This window comes from Barbatula barbatula, assembly GCF_947034865.1.
Source record: "Barbatula barbatula genome assembly, chromosome: 17".
In the NCBI taxonomy this organism is placed as follows: Eukaryota; Metazoa; Chordata; class Actinopteri; order Cypriniformes; family Nemacheilidae; genus Barbatula; species Barbatula barbatula.
The window spans coordinates 17,466,407-17,487,297 of NC_136780.1; the positions used below are offsets into that span (position 1 = coordinate 17,466,407).

At 40.6% G+C, this 20,891-nt stretch overlaps 1 protein-coding gene across 2 annotated transcripts in view; it reads right to left on the bottom strand.

Moving 5' to 3' along the window:
- Positions 1-16,740, bottom strand: part of fbxw12 (F-box and WD repeat domain containing 12) — a 19,008-nt gene extending 2,268 nt beyond the window's left edge. The window contains exons 1-9 of one of the 2 annotated variants that reach the window (XM_079479014.1): positions 16,559-16,740; positions 12,817-12,854; positions 11,715-11,884; positions 11,490-11,611; positions 5,473-5,679; positions 5,161-5,322; positions 4,848-5,058; positions 4,517-4,695; positions 4,008-4,175 (exon numbers count right to left, since the gene is read on the bottom strand). In XM_079479014.1, coding sequence (XP_079335140.1) covers positions 4,143-4,175; positions 4,517-4,695; positions 4,848-5,058; positions 5,161-5,322; positions 5,473-5,679; positions 11,490-11,611; positions 11,715-11,884; positions 12,817-12,854; positions 16,559-16,654 — 1,218 coding nt within the window. In that variant the 5' untranslated portion in view covers positions 16,655-16,740 and the 3' untranslated portion in view covers positions 4,008-4,142. Of the gene's footprint in view, positions 1-4,007; positions 4,176-4,516; positions 4,696-4,847; positions 5,059-5,160; positions 5,323-5,472; positions 5,680-11,489; positions 11,612-11,714; positions 11,885-12,816; positions 12,855-16,558 lie in introns of those variants that run through there. The other variant, XM_079479013.1, reaches the window with a different exon arrangement.
- Between the last annotated feature and the right edge of the window lie 4,151 nt (positions 16,741-20,891).

The window sequence follows — 20,891 nt, forward strand, 5'->3', positions numbered from 1 at the left end:
TAGGTGGAAAAAGCCTGTTTTTGTGACATTTGAGATGTGATTTTGAAATGACAGGTTGCTGTCTAATATAACGCCTAGATCTTTTACTGTATTTGTTGGAGTAACAGTACAATTTGCAGGTTATAATCCGAAATATTCGGTTTATGTGTATTTGGTCCGATAAGTAATATTTCTGTTTTATTAGAATTTAAAAGAAGGAAATTATAAGTCATCCAATGTTTTATATCTTCAATAAACTCTGCTAATTTGGATAGCTGGGATGAGTCATCTGCATAGCAGTGGAAGCTAATTCCATGTTTCTTAACGAGCGCAGTTTCAGTACTATGATGCGGTCTAAAGCCTGACTGAAATTTTTCGTGTATGTCATTATTTTGTAAGAAAGATCATAACTGAGTGGACACTACTTTTTCTAGTATTTTTGACAGGTAAGGGAGATTTGAAATCAGTCTATAGTGTCCTTTTCGTCTCTTAGTATCCTTTTGCTCTTTTGATCACAACTTACAGACTGTGCAAATGCCTTTGCAGTTCTATATCCTAAAAAATAGTTTAAAATCCGTTATTTACATAATTAGCAATAGTGTGTCAGTGAAGTTATCTTCAAATGAGGCACCAGTGGTGTAGGATACCGCACACAAGACACTAAAAAATGTGGTGTTAGTTTTGGTCAAACATAACCTTTGGGGGGTGAATTGCAGTAAGTAAATCACCTTTGTTTATCTAAAGGATTTAAAAAAAGACTTGTAGTCTCTTACTGACTACTCTTACTCACAAAATATAAACAAGAAAACTGACAACTACAAAATGGAACTAAAATGCTAAAGGAAAATAATGTTGAATAGTAAAGCGCTAAAGATAGACAATGCAAGGGACTAAGATAGGTCTTTAGCAGAATGTTCTCTGTAATGCAATAATATCTTACATCTAGTGAACAAATAATTGAAGAATTATCTGTTACACATATGATAACTAGCTATGTAATATCAAAGACAACTAAGATAGACATAAACTTACAGAATACACTAATGCCAAGGTCTCAGGAAAGAGGGTTGGTGAGTAGAGCAATGGGTTACAGTGCATTTAATAACAGCTGAGGGTGTTGTGGCCTTGGCTGTTTTAAAATGCATTGTAACCCACTGCCTTGCGGGTTTTTGAAACGGTTATTCCATGTGTGTTGCAAGGTTTCATAAAAGAAAGAATATAAAATTATATTTAGGCCAAGTAATGCGGTCAGCTGTTATAAATCGTGGTATTTTATAACGGCTTAGAATTCGGCTCAGCCAATCAAAATCAAGGACTAGAACTGACCATTTTATGATTAACTTTTTATGTCCATATGGCCAGCAGTCTGGTGACACGATCATACGCAGAGAAAATGCATGTACGCCTTTATCCGATGTGAAGTCTATTAATCGCAAATGATCGTGAAACTGTGCACAGCTAAGTTTTAGATCGCCGCCTTTTTTAGTGAGGTCTAATTAATGTCATTGATATTTGAAAGAGCACCCATCACCGTCAAAATCCTTTACGAGCAGCAAGAATGACTTATATTTCCAAAAACCTGCAGCACTTGGACAAGCAAAAGTACGTACGTCTACTCAGATCTTGACGTGACGCTAAGTACCTTTCCACGTCAAAGAATGGTTTTATAAATATGAACGTTGCTGTGGAATTTGCTATTATATATGCCGGTCCAGTCGCATCTGCGTCTTTCCAGCCGGTTTCAGGTCTAGTTCATAAATAATATTCAAGTCTGTGTCGGGTCCAAGTAGTGAATTTTTTGGTCTGCACAGGTTCGGGTCCAAGTTTCAAAATATTGAACGCGTCTGGGTCGGGTTTGTGTAGCATAATCAAGGGTCTCTTCCGGTTCGGGTACAGATTTTTTCAACCGGTGAAGACCTTTAATGTAAACTGATATTTCCTACATTTACATTTAGTCATTTAGCAGACACTTTTATAACTTACAGATGGGATAAACAATTGGAACAACATAAGGACAACAAAAAGCATAAGTGCAATAACAATGGATACAGAATCTGCAGATATTGTATGCAGTGGGCAGACCATTCCACATAAATTGAACCTTCTTTGAGTCTTTGAGCCAGGAGCTGAGTTTTGAATTTGATGCAAGCCACAACGGGTAGCCAATGTAACTTAATGAAGAGAGGAGTTACGTGTGCTCTCTTCGGTTCATTAAAGACCACTCTTGCCACTGCATTTTGGATCATCTGTAGAGGTTTGGTTGTGCACTGTGGAAATCCAGCCAGTAGCGTATTGCAGTAGTCCAGTCTGGACAGAAGAAGAGCCTGGACTAGGACTTGCGTAGGTCTAATTTTCCTAATATTATAGATGTTGAATCTATAGGACCGGGTGGTGCTGGCAACCTTATCTGTGAAGTTAAGCTGATCATCGATCACCACTCCCAGGTGTCTGGCCTTTATGGAAGATGTGACAGTGTATGATCCCAGTTGAATGGAGAAGTTGTGATGAGTCTTTGTGTCAGACAGGATTACAAGCAGTTCTGTTTTTGCAAGGTTCAGCTTCAGGTGATGGTCCTTCATCCAGAGCGAGATGCTGAATGCTGAAATGCGTGCAGAAAAAGTCAGATCGTCAGGCTGAAATGACAGGTGGAATTGTGTATCATCCGCATAGCAGTGATAGGAAAAGCCATGTTTCCAAATGACAGAGCCTAGGGATGTCATGTATACAGAAAATCGCAACGGACCAAACACTGAGCCCCGAGGCACCCCTGTGTCGAGATGTTGGGACTCAGAGACCTCACTTCTCCAGGATACTCTAAATGACCTACCTGAGAGGTAAGACCTGAACCATTGTAGGACCATTCCACAGACTCCCATAGCTTTGAGGGTCGACAGGAGGATGTGGTGGTTAATGGTGTCAAAGGCGGCAGATAGATCCAGCAGGATAAGAACAGATGAGTTAGAGGCTCTTGCCAGTCTTAGGGCTACAATGACAGAGAAGCAGCACAGTCTCAGTGGAAGACCGCTCTTGAAATCCGACTGGTTGTTGTCCAGGAGGCTGTTCTGAGAACTGGTTTTATACAACACGTTCAAGAGTTTAAGCAATTAAGGGGAGGAGAGATATCCTATATCTGTATATAGAGATATCTGTAGTTTTCTAACAGTGCAGGATTAAGAGTGTGATTCTTCAGCAGGTGGGGAATACGGGTCTCTTTAAAGACTGTGAGAAATGTACCAGTGGTGAGAGCAGGACAACCAATGGAGAGATTGCCTTGTGGAGATGAGTAGGGATGGGATCTAGCGGGCAGGTAGTCGGGTGGTTAAAAGAAATGACCGTGGAAACCACGTCTTCAGATAGGAGAGAGAAAGAGGAAAAAGCTTGTTTTCTTTACAAAGAAAGACGCAAAATCATCAGCTGTTAAGCCCAATGGAGGTGAGGGGGCAGGCGGGCAAAGAACAGCAGAGAAGGTTTTAAAGAGAGTACGGGAGTCAGGAGAGTTGTTGATTTTAGCGTGGTAATATTGAGTTTCCGCAGAGGATACATCGGCAGAGAAAGAAGAGAGGAGAGACTGATAGAGAGAGGGGTCAGTAGGTTCTTTAGATTTATGCCACTTTCTCTCAGCAGACCTGATCGTGGCTCACTGAGAACATCAGATAACCAGGGGGCAGAAGGTGATGCATGAGATGGCCTAGATGTAAGAGGGCATCAGCTGTCTTAGCAGTAGGTTAGTGTGGAGCAAAGAGTGTGGGTGGCGCTGTTAGCATCCAAGAGAGAGAAAACTGTTAAGAGGGAGGGAGCGTGGCAGAGACTGCAGAGGATAAGCAGGAGGGAGAGAGTGTTCGTAGGTTGCGCTGGAATGTGACCAGCGGGGAAGCATGTGTAGGAAAAGTCTGGAGAAGTTAGGTCGACATCAAGAGTGATGAGGAAATTATCCGACGTGTGCAGCGGGGTGACCTGGGAGTGATGAGTGGACCAGTAGCATGTGTTTATAAGATAAAGTTGATAACCAGACTTATGAATTGCCAAAGTGAGAACTCGCTTGAGGTCAAACGACGGAGTAAGGTTGTTGAAGTCAGCAGCCTGTGGTTTTTCAAGGTGGATGTTGAAGTCTCCAAGTACCACCAGAGGAGTACCACCTGATTTGTTTACAGCAGATTGGCAGTTCAATAAACCAATGGGAAACGTTGTTGTGGATGCTGAAAGAGTGCACAGATTATTAGCATTGCGTTGCCTTCTACATGATAAAGGAGATTTATGAGTTCTGGTGACAGTAGGGATTTGAAAACACATAGTGAAAAAAAGGGGAATAATAAATGTAAAATACAAACAAAGAAAATAAATATAAGTGCAAAAAAAGTTAATACAGAATATTTCCTACTGATACACTACTGCAAATGATGTAAATAGGTCACTTAAAAGCATTTTGTTACTGAAATTATCAGGTGGGAATGCGGCTAATGACAGCCGATCATTGTTTTGAGTCTGAACACAAGACACCTGAGATGAGAATGAGATGAAAGGTTAACCCTCAACTTACCACACAAAGAGCACTGATTGGCTCTATGTGGTCTTCGAAATTAGCAACAAGTTCCCCTTTAAGTGTGTAAACCTTCAGATAGTTTCCATCTACAACCAGAAGATTGTTGCTCCCTCTTGCCTCAAGCATGAGGTCTGAGCGATGACACGGTTGTAACTGAAAAGATGCAACCTGTTGAGCTAAAAAAAGAAGAGATTACATATCAGGTATTATTAGTTTAAATGTCATGAGTATGCATGTCTACGTTTGAACATCGCAAACGAAAATATAACATAAAATTACTTGAAGTACAATAACAAGAAAAACAATGGCCTTAATTTTCAAGTCCAACCTTCTGGTTTCTTCTTATATTTAGTTTCCTTAATAGTCAGGTCAAAGACTGATATTGTTTTGTTGCTGAAGAGTCCGTTTGTATGGATCACTGCGACTCGCGCATTTTGGGACGGGAGGAATACAGCGGCACAGCAGCCAGTGACTGGCAGACTCTGACATAGACCTTCCTCATTTTCAACAGGGTTGCACAAAGTTTCACTGTAGAAAACCTACCAAGACACATATTTGTTATTAATGTAAGTACTGTGAATGTATTCCATTCATCAACTTTAGATTTATCAAGTGGAATTAGTCAATTTGACTTGACTTACCTTTGGGCTCAGGTCATTATTTTCTTTGGAGGTAGCAAGTATCCATTTTCTATCAGGGGAGGAAAGAAGTAAGTTTGCCCAAAATGAGTCGAAAACCGCGTGCCTCGAAACTTCTGATAGTGCAGGACAAGTCAAGACAAGAAGACCTTGAATACTGCCCACCTAAAGGGCAGAACATTTTCATTTCACACGCAAATATAAATTCAGGTAACCTAGACCACCAATGTTATCATGATCAATGGCAAAAGTAGACTAATTGATGTCAGTTCCTCTTTATTGAGTAGTTGCAAATGTAACAAATATTGATCATACCATGAGGAAAGAGCTGTTTTTGTCATTGAAGAGCAGTAGTGTGATTGCGGAGAGTCCTGATTCAAATGAGGCCACCTCCTCTCCAGTTGAACCCTTCCATGTTTTGATTGTTCCTGTGCTGTCCGACGTGACAACAACATACTGAACAGGATCAACTATGATATTTTTCAGAGGGCTTTGAACAGGACTTGACCATAAATTTACACCCTGAAAAAAGAACATCACCTTATTTTCCAAAGTCGAACAGGGTTTTTACTGCATTAATTTCTTTTGGGGTGCAGCCAAAATTAAGTTTTGCACCGCTAAAGCTTTAATGAATCATTGATTGTGATTAATAAGTGATGTAGATGACTGCATTTGATGACTGCAGAAAAAAGCGAGCAGAGCGTTCTCTCTGTCTCCAAACTAAGTCAAACTTCATTTTGTGCTGCACAGCCCAGTATAGGCACTTGACAAAAAGTACAGCATGAACAGATTGCTATGCATGTTTTCACATGCTCTTGCGGAATGCCAAATTTAATTGAACATGCCATCTCTGACCTGTATCTATGGAGGGATTTTTCAGTCACAATATACACTAAAAGTCTAAAACTGAAAGTTTTAAACCAAAACTAAAAGTCCAAGTTGAAAATTAATTTGGTATATGGGATTGGGCATTTGGTATATAGGATTGGGTATTTTGTATGTAGGATTGGGCATTTAATCATTTAGCCATTTAGAATTGAGGATTTGGGGATTTAGGATTGGGCATTAAGGATTGAGGAGTGTATGCAAATTAGGAGGCGTGGCCCAAATACTGGAGGATGGGTTGGAAATGGCTGGTGCGCAAAGGCACCTTATGGACAGCAGCTCCCAGTGCTAAGGAGCACACTGTAATGAAACCAGGGCGAGTGAGTGGCTGGAGGGAGGATATGAGGCGCCGTATAGAGTTTAAATCAAACTGCGATTATGAATACATATATAAAAGCGTGCATACACACATATACATTGCTCACATATATGTATAGTATTGGAGGTTCAAGCAAACACATATGAAAAACATGTGCGCACTAATGTGAAATCCATACCAATACATATTATGTTAGTAATGCATGCATGTACACTTTTTCACGCATACATATAAACTCGATGCGTGCAAACACACTTAAACACCACTCGCACATATAAACTCGATGCGTGCAAAACACATCTATAAAACACTCGCACATACATATAAACTCTGCACACACACGTCTATAAAACACTCGCACATACATACAAACTCGATGCGTGCAAACACACCTATTCAACACTCGCACATATAAACTCGATGCGTGCAAAACACATCTATAAAACACTCGCACATACATATAAACTCTGCACACACGTCTATAAAATTCTCGCACATACATATACACTCGATGCGCGCAAAACACATCTATGAAACACTGAGAGCTATATAATAGCATTGACGTTCATTAGTCCTTTACTTGCTTGTGCAAGTTGCAATGAAGATGATATAGCCGATTTCTTTAATAGCGTTTTACACTGCCTTACACGTATTCAGCAGGATCCCAGGGAGACACTATAGAGATTTAGAGCAATTGCCAGAACAATTGACAGTCTTTTGTCAGTGGTTCGTTGTCAAAATGTCGAAACCAGAGAACTCGTTGTTGTTCTCGAGACGTTGTACTACGCTGCGCCAAGCTTGATGGTGGGAGAGCTGCTGGACAACTACCAGTCCCACCACCGACATCTAGAACAGGCCATAGAGGCCGTCCACGTTATGACATCTCGTATGAGTAAATGTGCCAGTTAAACAGAAGCCGGAGACAATGGCCCCAATTTCCCCAATCCCTGGGATCCTGCTGTATACGTGTAAGGCAGTGTAAAACGCTATTAAAGAAATCGGCTATATCTTTATTGCAACTTGCACAAGCAAATGACTAATGAACTTCAATGCTATTATCGCTCTCAGTGTTAGATGTGTTTTGCGCGCATCGAGTGTATATGTATGTGCTAGAGTTTTATAGACTTGTGCGTGTGCAGAGTTTATATGTATGTGCGAGTGTTTTATAGATGTGATTTGCACGCATCGAGTTTATATGTGCGAGTGTTGAATAGGTGTGTTTGCACGCATCGAGTTTGTATGTATGTGTGAGTGTTTTATAGACGTGTGTGTGCAGAGTTTGTTTGTATGTGCGAGTGTTGTTTAGGTGTGTTTGCACGCATCGAGTTTATATGTATGCGTGAAAAAGTGTACATGCATGCATTACTAACATAATATGTATTGGTATGGATTTCACATTAGTGCGCACATGTTTTTCATATGTGTTTTCTTGAACATCCAATACTAACATGTAACCATTACTTTTCTTGGCAAATGTTCCGCACATGCAGTTCACATAAATCACATTTTTAATAAAGTGTTTTCCATGTTAATCACTGCTGTTTGGACATCAAAAAAGATCGCCCCCTCTGCACCTGCTAATATCTGTGACAGATCGTTTTTAGCCAATGTATAATTTGGAAGCGGTTGTAAAACTTAATAATAACAACTAAATAAAATGACAAATAAAAGTTCATTGCACTTATTTGGGATTTATTATCAGTACTGGGCTCGCAGTTCAAGAGTAGGGTACTTTGTGTGTAGGGTACCACTGAAAACCATTTTTGACCCAGGAACAATTATGCACTGTAGGTGTTAGGACTCTGTCCTTCCTGTCTCGAGCTTTCTAGCTCCCTGGGCAGAGTCATGACATTGCCACGTCTTTCGGGTTTCTGTTGTGTTATGTGTGGAGACATGTGGCTTTATGTTGTTACTTAATGCCACGTGTCTTCCTGTTATGTCTCTCAGCCCCACCCTCCTATCTCCTGTAATTTTATTAGGGTTTCATTCCCATCGTCTGTTTTGTAATTCACCTCGTTAGGGTTTCATTCCCATCAGCTGTCACCACTCTCCCCATGTAATCACTCCTCGTTAGTGTCTCCCTTTATATGGTCTCAGTTTCAATCTGTTCAGTGTTGGTGCATTGTCTTTGTCTTATATCTATTGTCTTTTGTCTGATGTTGGTGTTTGTATCAACGCTCACGGTAGTATCCCCTGTTTCTCGTCTTGTTGGACTACCCTGTTTCGGTTTTGTTTCTAGTGTTTGTTTTCTAGTGTGTTTTTGTTCTTGTTTTTCCCCATTGCGGGTGTTTTTATTTAATAAAGTTTATTGTTAAACCTTCGTCTGCCTGCATCTGGGTTCTGTCCAAAACCATTTCGTGACAGAATGCACCAAACCATAAGAACCCAGCAGGCGGCGATTTTCCCTGCAAGGCCTTGCCAGCCTGGTCCCCTCTCCAGCATTCGCCAGGGGAACTTGGACCGGGACGAGTACCTGGACAGGTTCCTGGAAGCCGCAGTGGAGGAGCTCTTCGGGGAGGAAGAGGTGACGGCGGCATTCAACAGCGGACTGAGGGACCCCCTATCGCCTGCGGAGATGAGGAGGCTGAGACCGCTTGGCTTCGAGGGTGTGCTCCAGTTCGCCATGAGCCGACCGGAGCCCAGTGTCTCCGTCTGTCCGAGGTTGTCTTCTCCGTTGGGCCCCATCCCCGAGGATCATACCCTGGAGCTTGGGGTGGTGACCACCACCGCACCATCAGCCTCGGACCCTGCAACCTCTTCACCACCTACCAGTCTTCAGGGCAAGCGTGGAAGGAGAGAGTCCTGGGGGTCCTCTTCGGAGGCCTCCAATGCGGAGCCAGCCCCGTCCTTCACCTCCTTCCTCCAGCCGACTACCAGGAGATTGGCTCGGCAGAAGAGGAAGAGGCAACGGAGGGGGGCACGTAACCCAGCCCAGCCGGCGCTCCTGCCGGTTCTCCAGCCGGGTTCACAGCCAGCGATCCAGCAGGCGTCCAGACCTGCCTCTCTGCAGGTTTCCAGACCTGCCTCTCCGCAGGCGTCAGGACCTGCCTCTCCGCAGGCGTCAGGACCTGCCTCTCCGCAGGCGTCAGGACCTGCCTCTCCGCAGGCGTCAGGACCTGCCTCTCCGCAGGCATCAGGACCTGCCTCTCCGCAGGCGTCAGGACCTGCCTCTCCACAGGCGTCAGGACCTGCCTCTCCGCAGGCATCAGGACCTGCCTCTCCGCATGCGTCAGGACCTGCCTCTCCGCAGGCGTCAGGACCTGCCTCTCCGCAGGCGTCAGGACCTGCCTCTCCGCAGGCGTCAGGACCTGCCTCTCCGCAGGCGTCAGGACCTGCCTTTCCGCAGGCGTCAGGACCTGCCTTTCCGCAGGCGTCAGGACCTGCCTTTCCGCAGGCGTCAGGACCTGCCTTTCCGCAGGCGTCAGGACCTGCCTTTCCGCAGGCGTCAGGACCTGCCTTTCCGCAGGCGTCAGGACCTGCCTTTCCGCAGGCGTCAGGACCTGCCTCTCCGCAGGCGTCAGGACCTGCCTCTCCGCAGGCGTCAGGACCTGCCTTTCCGCAGGCTTCAGGACCTGCCTTTCCGCAGGCTTCAGGACCTGCCTTTCCGCAGGCATCAGGACCTGCCCTTCCGCAGGCTTCAGGACCTGCCCTTCCGCAGGCGTCCAGACCTGCCCATCAGCAGGCGTCCAGACCTGCCCATCAGCAGGCGTCCAGGCCTGCCCATCAGCAGGCGTCCAGACCTGCCCATCCGCAGGCGTCCAGGCCTGCCCTTCCGCAGGCGGACTTCCAGACGGTGCCTCAGCCAGACTTCCAGCCGGTGCCTCAGCCAGTTCCCCGGCCGGCATCACCTCAAACTTTTTTCCCCCTTGGACACACACCTCTCCCTAGCCTTTTCAAGTCCCCGCCGGTCTCGTCCGGTTGTTTCAAGTCCCCGCCGGTCTCGTCCGGTTGTTTCAAGTCCCCGCCGGTCTCGTCCGGTTGTTTCAAGCCCCCGCCGGTCTCGTCCGGTTGTTTCAAGCCCCCGCCGGTCTCGTCCGGTTGTTTCAAGCCCCCGCCGGTCTCGTCCGGTTGTTTCAAGCCCCCGCCGGTCTCGTCCGGTTGTTTCAAGTCCCCGCCGGTCTCGTCCGGTTGTTTCAAGTCTCCTCAACCTGTCCCACCCTTTTCTGGTGTCCCCAAGGTTTGGTCTCCCATTCCCCCACCCCCCCTCCCATGTTTGTTGTTTTTGTTGACCCACCCGAACCCCTTCATAGCCTCCCTTATGTTCCCCTTAGTTTGTTCTGTGTTGTGCTTGTGGTGTTTGTCTTTGTGCTTTGGTGTTTTGGCCCGCTGAAGTTTCTCCCTTGAGACGCCATGGGGCGTTTCTGGGGGCGGGGGTAATGTTAGGACTCTGTCCTTCCTGTCTCGAGCTTTCTAGCTCCCTGGGCAGAGTCATGACATTGCCACGTCTTTCGGGTTTCTGTTGTGTTATGTGTGGAGACATGTGGCTTTATGTTGTTACTTAATGCCACGTGTCTTCCTGTTATGTCTCTCAGCCCCACCCTCCTATCTCCTGTAATTTTATTAGGGTTTCATTCCCATCGTCTGTTTTGTAATTCACCTCGTTAGGGTTTCATTCCCATCAGCTGTCACCACTCTCCCCATGTAATCACTCCTCGTTAGTGTCTCCCTTTATATGGTCTCAGTTTCAATCTGTTCAGTGTTGGTGCATTGTCTTTGTCTTATATCTATTGTCTTTTGTCTGATGTTGGTGTTTGTATCAACGCTCACGGTAGTATCCCCTGTTTCTCGTCTTGTTGGACTACCCTGTTTCGGTTTTGTTTCTAGTGTTTGTTTTCTAGTGTGTTTTTGTTCTTGTTTTTCCCCATTGCGGGTGTTTTTATTTAATAAAGTTTATTGTTAAACCTTCGTCTGCCTGCATCTGGGTTCTGTCCAAAACCATTTCGTGACAGTAGGTCACATTTCACTTTTTTTATAATGAAAATACTATGGGGAATATGCATAAACATCTTGACTTTAATTGAGCTCTTTTGTGAATATATATATATATTTTTTCTTTGATATTTCAATGTGATAGTCCACCCTATGCTCATGGCTACTTTGTTGGTAATTTGTCAAAAATGTTTTATACCTTTTGAATGTCCCATGCTTTGACTGTACCATCTGTGGATGCACTACAGACAATTGGCACACTCTTCCAAACGTCTGAGAAGCTGTCGTTTCCAGCTAAGTATGCGAAACCAATAACCTTGCCTTTTTATATGAGAGAATAAAAGCATAAACACCCTTTTGCCTATAAAATCAGTAGAGCCGCATTTGAAATAGTATCACAGCTGACATTAATGGAATTGCTTGCCTTTATGGCCTCGTAGGCTTTTGCAGGTGTAGTCTGCACATGACGTGCCTGATTTCATTTTCATCTCCAGATGAGAACGACGCAGATAATACCCTTTCCATGAATGTGTCCCTGTGTCTGAGAGGAGCTGGGAAATGTTGCAGAAGCTCCATCTCTGCAAACACATTCTCCTATACAAGTATTAGTTTTCAAGTAAATCTAATCAACACATTTCGTATGTAACACCAAATATTCAGATTACATTAGCCACTCAACATGATGGGCCCTATCGTACACCAGGGGCAATCCAGCGCAACGCGAATGTATTTTGCTAGTTTCAGTCCCACGCAGTTTTAGTTTTCACGTCCTGTGCCACGTTGTTTAAATAGCAAATGCATATGCGGCCATTTGTGCATCCATGGGCGGCATGCTGGTCTGAAAACTAGGGTGTTTAAGTGCATTGTTGGCGCGTTGCTATTTTGAGGCAACAGAAATGGACTGCGCCACTGACCAACTAAAACCTGGTCTAAAGTCAACGGCACAATATGTTTTTTGTTATTTAAAGAGCGTGTTAGTAATATGCGCCTATAGGCAGGTGCACAGAGCTCGTACATTCTGCTTATTAGACACAGAGGGATGCGCAGCAGCACACACAAATGCCAAATATAATAATTAAAGTGAACCACAATGTAAAAGATTATTTTTGTGTACTTAAAAATAAAAGATCTGGCTTTTCCTGTAGATGGTCTGCTCGTTTTTCCTCTCTGGAGAAGTCTGGTCTTTGCTCTTGCAAATTACGCCGTGTAAATAGCGAATCCGCCATGGCGCAAACACAATGGCTCTTAAAGGGAATGGGAGATGAGACTCTGATTGGTTTACTGCACATACAAAATACAGCCATTACTCCTTAAACGAATAGGGACAACCCTTTTAGACTATGCTCCTGGCGTGGTGACAGTTTTTCCCGTCCTTAAACTAGCAAAAGGGGATTCGGAAACGCCCACTTGCACTCTGCGCCATGTGCTTTGGACTATGCGCTTAGATTGTTAAAATAGGGCCCCATAAGTTGAATAAATATTTATGGCCTGTCAGTTACTTAGTTATGTAATGTCAAGTGACTTACCTCCACAGCCACGGTGTCTCTGCAGCATAGTACCACTCCTAAACAGAAACATTACATTTGCAATGAAATGACATATTAAATTTATGTCAAAGAGCACTTTAAATGTTTATTTGACTTTTTTCTTACTATGGCTAATGCAAAATTGGGGCATGGGATTGTGTCTTCTTCCACAGTTAGGAACCCATGTGTTGCTAGATACAGTGGCAATCTGACGTTTGATAGTCCCAATCTCAAATGTGTCACATGACATTTTTTCAGCTGGGGTAGCCTATATTATCTTAAATAAATCATGTAATTGGTTAGTCTTTAGAATCATTAGTTATTATTAGAACATCATTATTTCAAAATCTATAGTATCTAATTTTTAAGTGCACATTTTAGTGACCTTGAACCAGCTGAATGGAGAAAATTCCTTTAGGTTTCTGTCTTCCATCAATAGTAAAACTGCTCCTACAGTGTTTTAAATAAGGCAGAGCATTGACAAATTTCACAGTTTGAATTTCTAAGCTTGCAAGTTTTTTCAAGTTTCATTCAATATAATTATACTGATTAAAATGTTTAGCTTGAATGCCCTGTAAGTCGCTTTGGATAGAAGTGTCTGCTTAATGCTTAAATGTAAATGGAAAAGTTTTTTCTTAAGGAAAAACTCTACTAATGATGTAAAAACTATACAGGGAACCAAGTCAGTACATAACCATACCATTAAACGTTAAAATTATACAACCTATTTGTATAACTTCATATTCTATAGATTTTTTTAAATAATGCTCTAATAATAACTAATGATTCTAAAGACTGATCACTTGATCAAAACCAATTCAATTAAAATAATCCATGATATTTTCTATGTTTTCTATTTTAGGCACAGTTCTAATGTTTATTCAGCCGGGACTTTTATGCAGTTAAAGGTGGAGAATTTTAAATGATACACTTCAGCTTCTAAGAGAACATGTTTTTGGAGTCAAGAAAGAGTTTGCAGTATATTTCTCCTCCCTCACTGCTCTGTGGCTCTGGATGTATTTTAAATTCACAGTAAGGATGCAGTTCAGCTTTGAAGTTCAGCCGTGCTGCATTTGGGTAATGAATGTTATATAAACAGTGGTATAATGCTGGATTTGAAACTGAATAGATGGAGTGGCGGTCCCACACTAAAAGATTCTGGACATGAACTGCACGCTGCAAGTGAAACTGATGTCTGTGTTTTCTTGGCAATGTGTGCGCAGGTGCTTTAGTAACGCCCCCACACACGTTGCATGTTTCGGAAATAAACATACAGCTGTATCTGTCTTTTATAAATGTGATCAAACTAGAGACTCTGCGGATATTTGAAGGGTGCGATACTATTCTGTAAGGACTCAAGAGTAACATGAGATAAACAGAAACTGTCTGAGTTATGGCAGCATTTAATCTATTTTAGTAAAACCACAGTAACTAAAATACCATAGTTTCATTATTATAGCTATAGTTTATGCTTGTAGTTAAACTATGGTAATACCAATGGTAATATATCCAACAAACACATGGCTTCTACACTTTACTATGTACAGTACAAGAACCTTTCTACTTACTGGTAAATTGCTGCTAAAACTTAGCAAAGGAGTAGTTCACTTCAGAAATTTGCCCCAATGGGGTACATTTTTAAGTGAACTACTGCAATTATCATGTCCCAACAACCTCCAATGTTACATCGTCACGACTAATGGTACATCGCTGGAACAAATATGGTCCGGTCCAGATACGTCCTCACAATATAGCTATATGTTAACTGGGAAGGCGCATCTTAAAGTCTTTACTGTTTTTCCATGCTCGGATAGATTGCCGTATTTCGTGAGTGACTCGTGCTTTCAAATCCCTCTCGCATTGCTTTGATGTCACCCGCCAACCGGCCGGTACAGTGCTAAATGAGTCGGAACCACATGATTTCTAAAAGCGGAAAACGAGGATAACATGACTAGTAGTTATTTTAATGCAAAAAAAAACGTACATATTGTGTATTTAATACTATAAATACTTTGTATTAGGGGGAAAATGCAATAATACCATGCATTAGGCTATTCTGTCTTATTTATTTTTTATAGTTATTTCTCTTTACTACAATAAGTACTGCCCAAACACATGTTAAGCTACTTTGCAACAATGCAAGATTGTGAAAAGCGCTACATAAATAAAAATTATCATTAAAAATTGTAATATACAAAGAATTAGGCCACGAGCATTACAGTTTTTCTCAATTGCTAACATCCCTTTGACCAATCTGTAGTCACATTTTCAAAACTCTAAACACAATTAGCACAACATCCGTCTGTTGTGACCATACCATTAACACAATTTCATGTTTTTTTATACCATACTCATTTCTAAAATGCTTACATTTTCTTTTCACACAAGCTTACCCCATACCACAATTTTGGATCTTTCTTATCTTTTTTACAGATGCTTAAACACAACATGACAAAAATGAAGACCTAATGTTCCAAACCCTAAATATAGTAAAAAAAGAACTCCTCCTCTTCTTCTTCTTCTGAAACAACAGCAGCTTACAGTAAAAGACATAAGAAATTTCTAATTAGTGATAATTGAAAAATAGCTAATTCCAATCTCAATCTGAGCCATAGCTAGATGTTGAAGTCTTCCCATTACGTAATTATAAGCATCCAGATGCTGAATATCATATTGATTAGAACTGTACTTTTTTCCTGTGCATTTTTTGTCTGTTATTTGGTTTTATTTTTGCTTTCTTTGAACCAATGGGCATTTTTCTATTACTGACAGCAATTGCATATATTGCTAATAAAGTCTTAGTACATTGTATATATATATATATATATATATATATACATAAAGTCTTAGTACATTCTATATGTATATACATATATATATATACACACACACATATATATATATTCTATGCTCTCCCCTATCTAAAACGAATCCACACAGAGTCACTGTTATACAGAAAAGAAAAATTTACAGCACAATAATGTATGTGTTTACAGCTGACTGAATTATTTTTAAAACATGACTTTCGAACTGAAACATGACAAGTAATGCAGTTTTTGTAATGCCATTGCTTGTAAGCATTTTAATAGTATGTGGGCTGTTGGATAGAAAAATAGTGCTAACCCTGATTGCACATGTACATCTGACAGACATGTCTGCATTTTCATCTACAAGAGCACTACATCTCTGAGATGTCTGCTGTCAGACGTCATATAGACCTCTAGAAGATGTCTGTAATATGTGTATGATGTAGAATGGATGTACAACAGCTCTTTCTAAGATGTTTAGCAGATGTTTTTACACAGCAGATGTTTTCCAGATCTCCAGATCTTTAGCAGACATCTTTTCAGATGTACCAGTGCTATCTGGGAATGTTTTGACCGAATGACTCAGTTTTGAAATGGGTTTGTTGTGTTTTGATAGAGTTAGCATATGTTGAAAGAGGCTTTCACCATTTTGAAAAGTAGAGTTTGTATTTATTAAACAAAATTGGGTTTTGGCAAAACAATACTATTTGGCTAACTGTGGTGTGTTACTGTGTGTATTAAAGTTATTTTTCTAAACTCTTAAGTATTGGTAAACGCTTGTTAGTAATTGAAAAACAATTTCATTGTTATAATAAGCATCTCGTTTTCTTAAACATTTACATAGCATTACAAATATTGAGATAGCCTGTATCAACAAAAAATCTGACATTTATTATACACAAATACGCTATTGGTATTATGTTTTTATTACTTACTTTACAAACTGTTGACACCCTGATTAAATCTTCATCTTGAAGAAGAGAAAAAACAACGATCAAGCAGTCCAGAGGTAAACTTCGGCCTGTCTCCATTCCAATAGTTAAACTATTGCATCTACCGTCAATCTGATTTCCTTCCGTGAAACTACGTTCGTTGGTTTCGTAGTGACGTCACCTTCTACGGCAGAAGCTCAGGGACATAAAGAGATTTGTGTACGACAAAAAGAGACCATACCAGACATCTCAACCTGCAAAAAAGCATTTCAGGGAGGTATCCCGAAAGCACGAAGTGTTTATAGAATAAGTGTTTACAATAATGTTTTACTCTACAGGTTTACTGTTTGATTGCACTGTTTTATAAAAACAGGGGGTTTCAGATGGATTTCAATGTTTAGAAATATGTCGATTTGCTCTGTGCGTTTTATTGTTTAGCCTACTCTCTGTTTTAAGTTTTGTCTTTACCTTGATGAAAATATATATATATATATTTCAGCTCCATTGCTTAACAATAACAATATGGTGAAACTTTAAAAAAACTCGTGATCAGAAGGTTGGCCTGCTTGATTCCCAGCAATTCCCAGTGATATCTGCCCACTTTTCCCTGTGTGTGTGTTCACAGCTGGCAGTGTGTGTGTTCACTATCACTGGATGGGTTAAAAGCATAGGTTACACTTCGGGTATGGTCACCATATACGTCTTTAAAAAAGTATTGTAGTATACTAGAATATAGTAACTTGTTAATGGTAAATACAATATTTTAATATTTACTTTAGTAAAGATCTAACACTTAGTATGAAGGCATATCACTACAGTTTACTATATTAAAAGTGTACTGGAGTATTTCTCATGTGGGAACAATTGTATTAGTCTACTACTGTAACACCTACAAAACTAAAAACATGGACATTTAAAGCTTTCACCTGAAGCTGCAAACTATTAAATAAATAAATATTTCAAACGTTAGTAACGCAGTATATGGAATAGGGTCTATGGGACTTTACACTCCGTCACTAAATGGCGGTATGCGCCACTAAAATTGGTCCGCAACCAAAATAAACCCCGAAGAAGGATTACACTTTATTTTACGTTAATAACATTCTACGTCATATAACCGTCTAAACCAGACATTTAATGAATGAAAATTGATTAGCTGGAGGATACTGAATCATACGATGTTAAATAAAGGCAAAGCAAACACAAACGTGTTTAAACGTGTTCTTACAGTTGGAAAACACGTTAAGACGATAGAATTACCGGCTCTGTCGACCGGGCGCTATTGGTACGTGTTAACAACATGTAAACACACGTAGGAACGTGTTATATGGTTTTAATGAAAGAAATATAGCAAGGTTGTTTGGCCAATTGGTTGTTTGTGGCTGATATGAAAACAAACAAGTCTTGGTGACGGTAAATTCATAACACAGCATATTTATCTGTTTACAGGTTTAAATTCATAAAATAACACTTTTGTTCCTGATTTTTATTTGTGAGGCACTGTGTAATTAAACAATTTGATTAATCTTTATTCTATGTTTCTATAGCGCTTCTAAATAAAGTTAAAATTGTATCTTGTTTAAACCGTATTTTATTATAGTAAAAGTGTGGTAATATTTTCATTTTAGTGGATTGATTACATTTTGTAAAATACAAATTACCATGGTTAAACTATAGTTAAAGTAGTTAAACAATTTGGACTGAGAAAAACTGTAATGTACTGTTTCTTTTTTTTACACTGATAAGAATATATATTTTTAAACTATACATTTTTGTAAAGGAATAAATTCTGATGAATCCTCACATGAAAACTGCAGTTGAAGTTCAATGCATTTATTGTTATATGTGTAATTGCCTGTACAGTTAAATTCTTATTTTAAAACTAGCATGAGTGTATCAAATTAAGTGAGATTAAAATGATATGCTATAGGTTCAGTTCTTGTTTAACCCATTTAACATTACAATGTAACAGTCCCAATGTCCTTCAGTTCACACTTCTCTTGTCAGAGGTTTGTGTTGGGGTGAGTCTTTAATAATGGAACTAACAAAACTTTATATTCTCCCCTAAACCCAATAATCACAGAAAACCCATTTACAGTTATTAAAAAGATCATTCTGTATGATTTATAGGCTTGTTTCCTCAAAAAATGAACACGAACAACTGATTTGGATATTCCATGTTTTTAGAGGACTAAATACCGCAGGTTTCACCTGGTACACACACACTGAATTTTGGAGCAGTTTTAAAAACATACAGAGAAAGATCTGAGGGGTATTGCACAAAAGCAAGATAAGGGATTAAGATGGGATTTTCCAGTTATCCTGGCTGAATTTAGCCCTAACTCGGTTGCATGAAGGGAGGCTAAATTAATCTACATTAAATTACTATGGAGATTTACACTTTGCAGCTAGCCTGCTCCGGAGCAGGCTAACAACCAGGCTAAAATGAATCCTAGTGATTTATCGGCTAGTTCCTCCCTAAATCCTAGATATTAATGTGTTTTAGTCACTTCTAAAATACTAGATATACAATCATTCATATAAGTATGCGTACTGTTATTTTTGTTATTATTGAAAACTGCTGTTAATTTCACTGTCAGAGGTTTGATGAATATATACATATATATATATATATATATATATATATTATTCGAGATTTAAAGCGTTTATTGTCATACACCCAGGAAAGGAGATTTTTTGAGCAATTATTACTTTGCTGTTCACAACGAATGCCAACACAGTGCAAAAGAACTATACTATACTATATGAAAAATAGAATATAGACTATGTATATGCAAGTATAGAGTAGAAATGTACTGTTGAATGAGAAAAAATATCAATATATTATAGCAGTTGATGAGATAATTAGAAATGGCTCATGAAGTTGCAAATGTGGTTTCAATTAAGTCCGTAACGAGGTCAATATGTAGTATATATAGACTAAAGATTTGTGTTTCTCCGATTCACAATGGCTTGCCCTTTGTTGAATGATGTAGTTGATGAGGAAGTTTTAATACTCAGACGAGCATTCAGGCATGAAAGACCCATTGGCCTTTTCAGACCAATTCAGACCTCTGACTGAGAGGTACAGATTCTCAGGCGATGGCATCAGATATTTGTGTTGGCTGCTGGGTCCAAACATACAGCACAGGACAGCACGGAGCCATGCTCTCACTGTCCCACAGCTGGTCTGTGTAGGCACTGCAATTCTTTGCAAGTGGCATGTTTCTGTATTCTGTCGGTGATGCAAAAAAACCTCGATAAAGCCACTATTTGCCAATAAAAAAATGTAAGTCTGGCATTGAAATCTCTTGTGCACATATTTATCACCTTCCCGGGTCACAGAAGATTCGTCCACATCAAGGAGGATTTCTACAAGATTGCAGGTAACAAATAATAACATTACTACAAAATGTTACATTAGCACAGTCACAGTATGACACTCATTATTTTGTGTTACAGCTTTTCCTGGTGTAATTGGGACAGTGGATTGCACCCATATTCGTATCCAACGCCCCTCAGGGGCACATAAGGGAGATTATGTTAACAGGAAATCCTTCCACAGTGTCAATGTTCAGGTAAGAATGAGTTATGGTTACTGTCAGCTACATAATTATTCTGTGCATTGAATGACCTTAATAGGCAATATATTTTTACAGATGATTTGTGATGCTGACTGCCTTATCACAAATTTAGAGGCAAAGTGGCCTGGCTCAGTCCATGACTCCAGAATCTTTCGGGCCAGTAGAATTTACCAGAGACTCTCTCTAGGTAAGCCACCCCATTTTTTTAAGCACCTTGATCATCAAGAGTACAGTACATGGAAGAATTATGTTTTGCATTCGCAGGGGAGTTCTCTGGTGTGCTGCTGGGGGACAAAGACTATGCCTGTGAGACATTTCTGATGACTCCCCTTACAGACAGCAAGCTTACAACCATGCCCATGCCAAAACCAGAGCTCGACTTGAAATGACCTTCGGCCTCCTGAAATCACGATTTCAGTGCCTGCACCACCTGAGGGTCTCCCCAGACAGAGCATGTGACGTGACTGTTGCCTGCACAGTGCTGCACAATATTGCCAACCTAAGAAAAGAAAGGGCTCCCAGAGTTGCTTTGGATGTTGATTGGGACAATGGTGGCATATTCCCAGATAACAGAAATGGTAGACTTGTTAGAGAAGAATACATTGCAAATTATTTCAGTTAATTTAGTTTTGATTTAGCCCATCCATTAATAAAGGATAATGTAGGCTATATAACTTTTTCATGTGTACATGCATTTTATTTGGCATCGGTAGCACACACTGTGGTCATCTTCCCAAATTCTAGTTCCACTT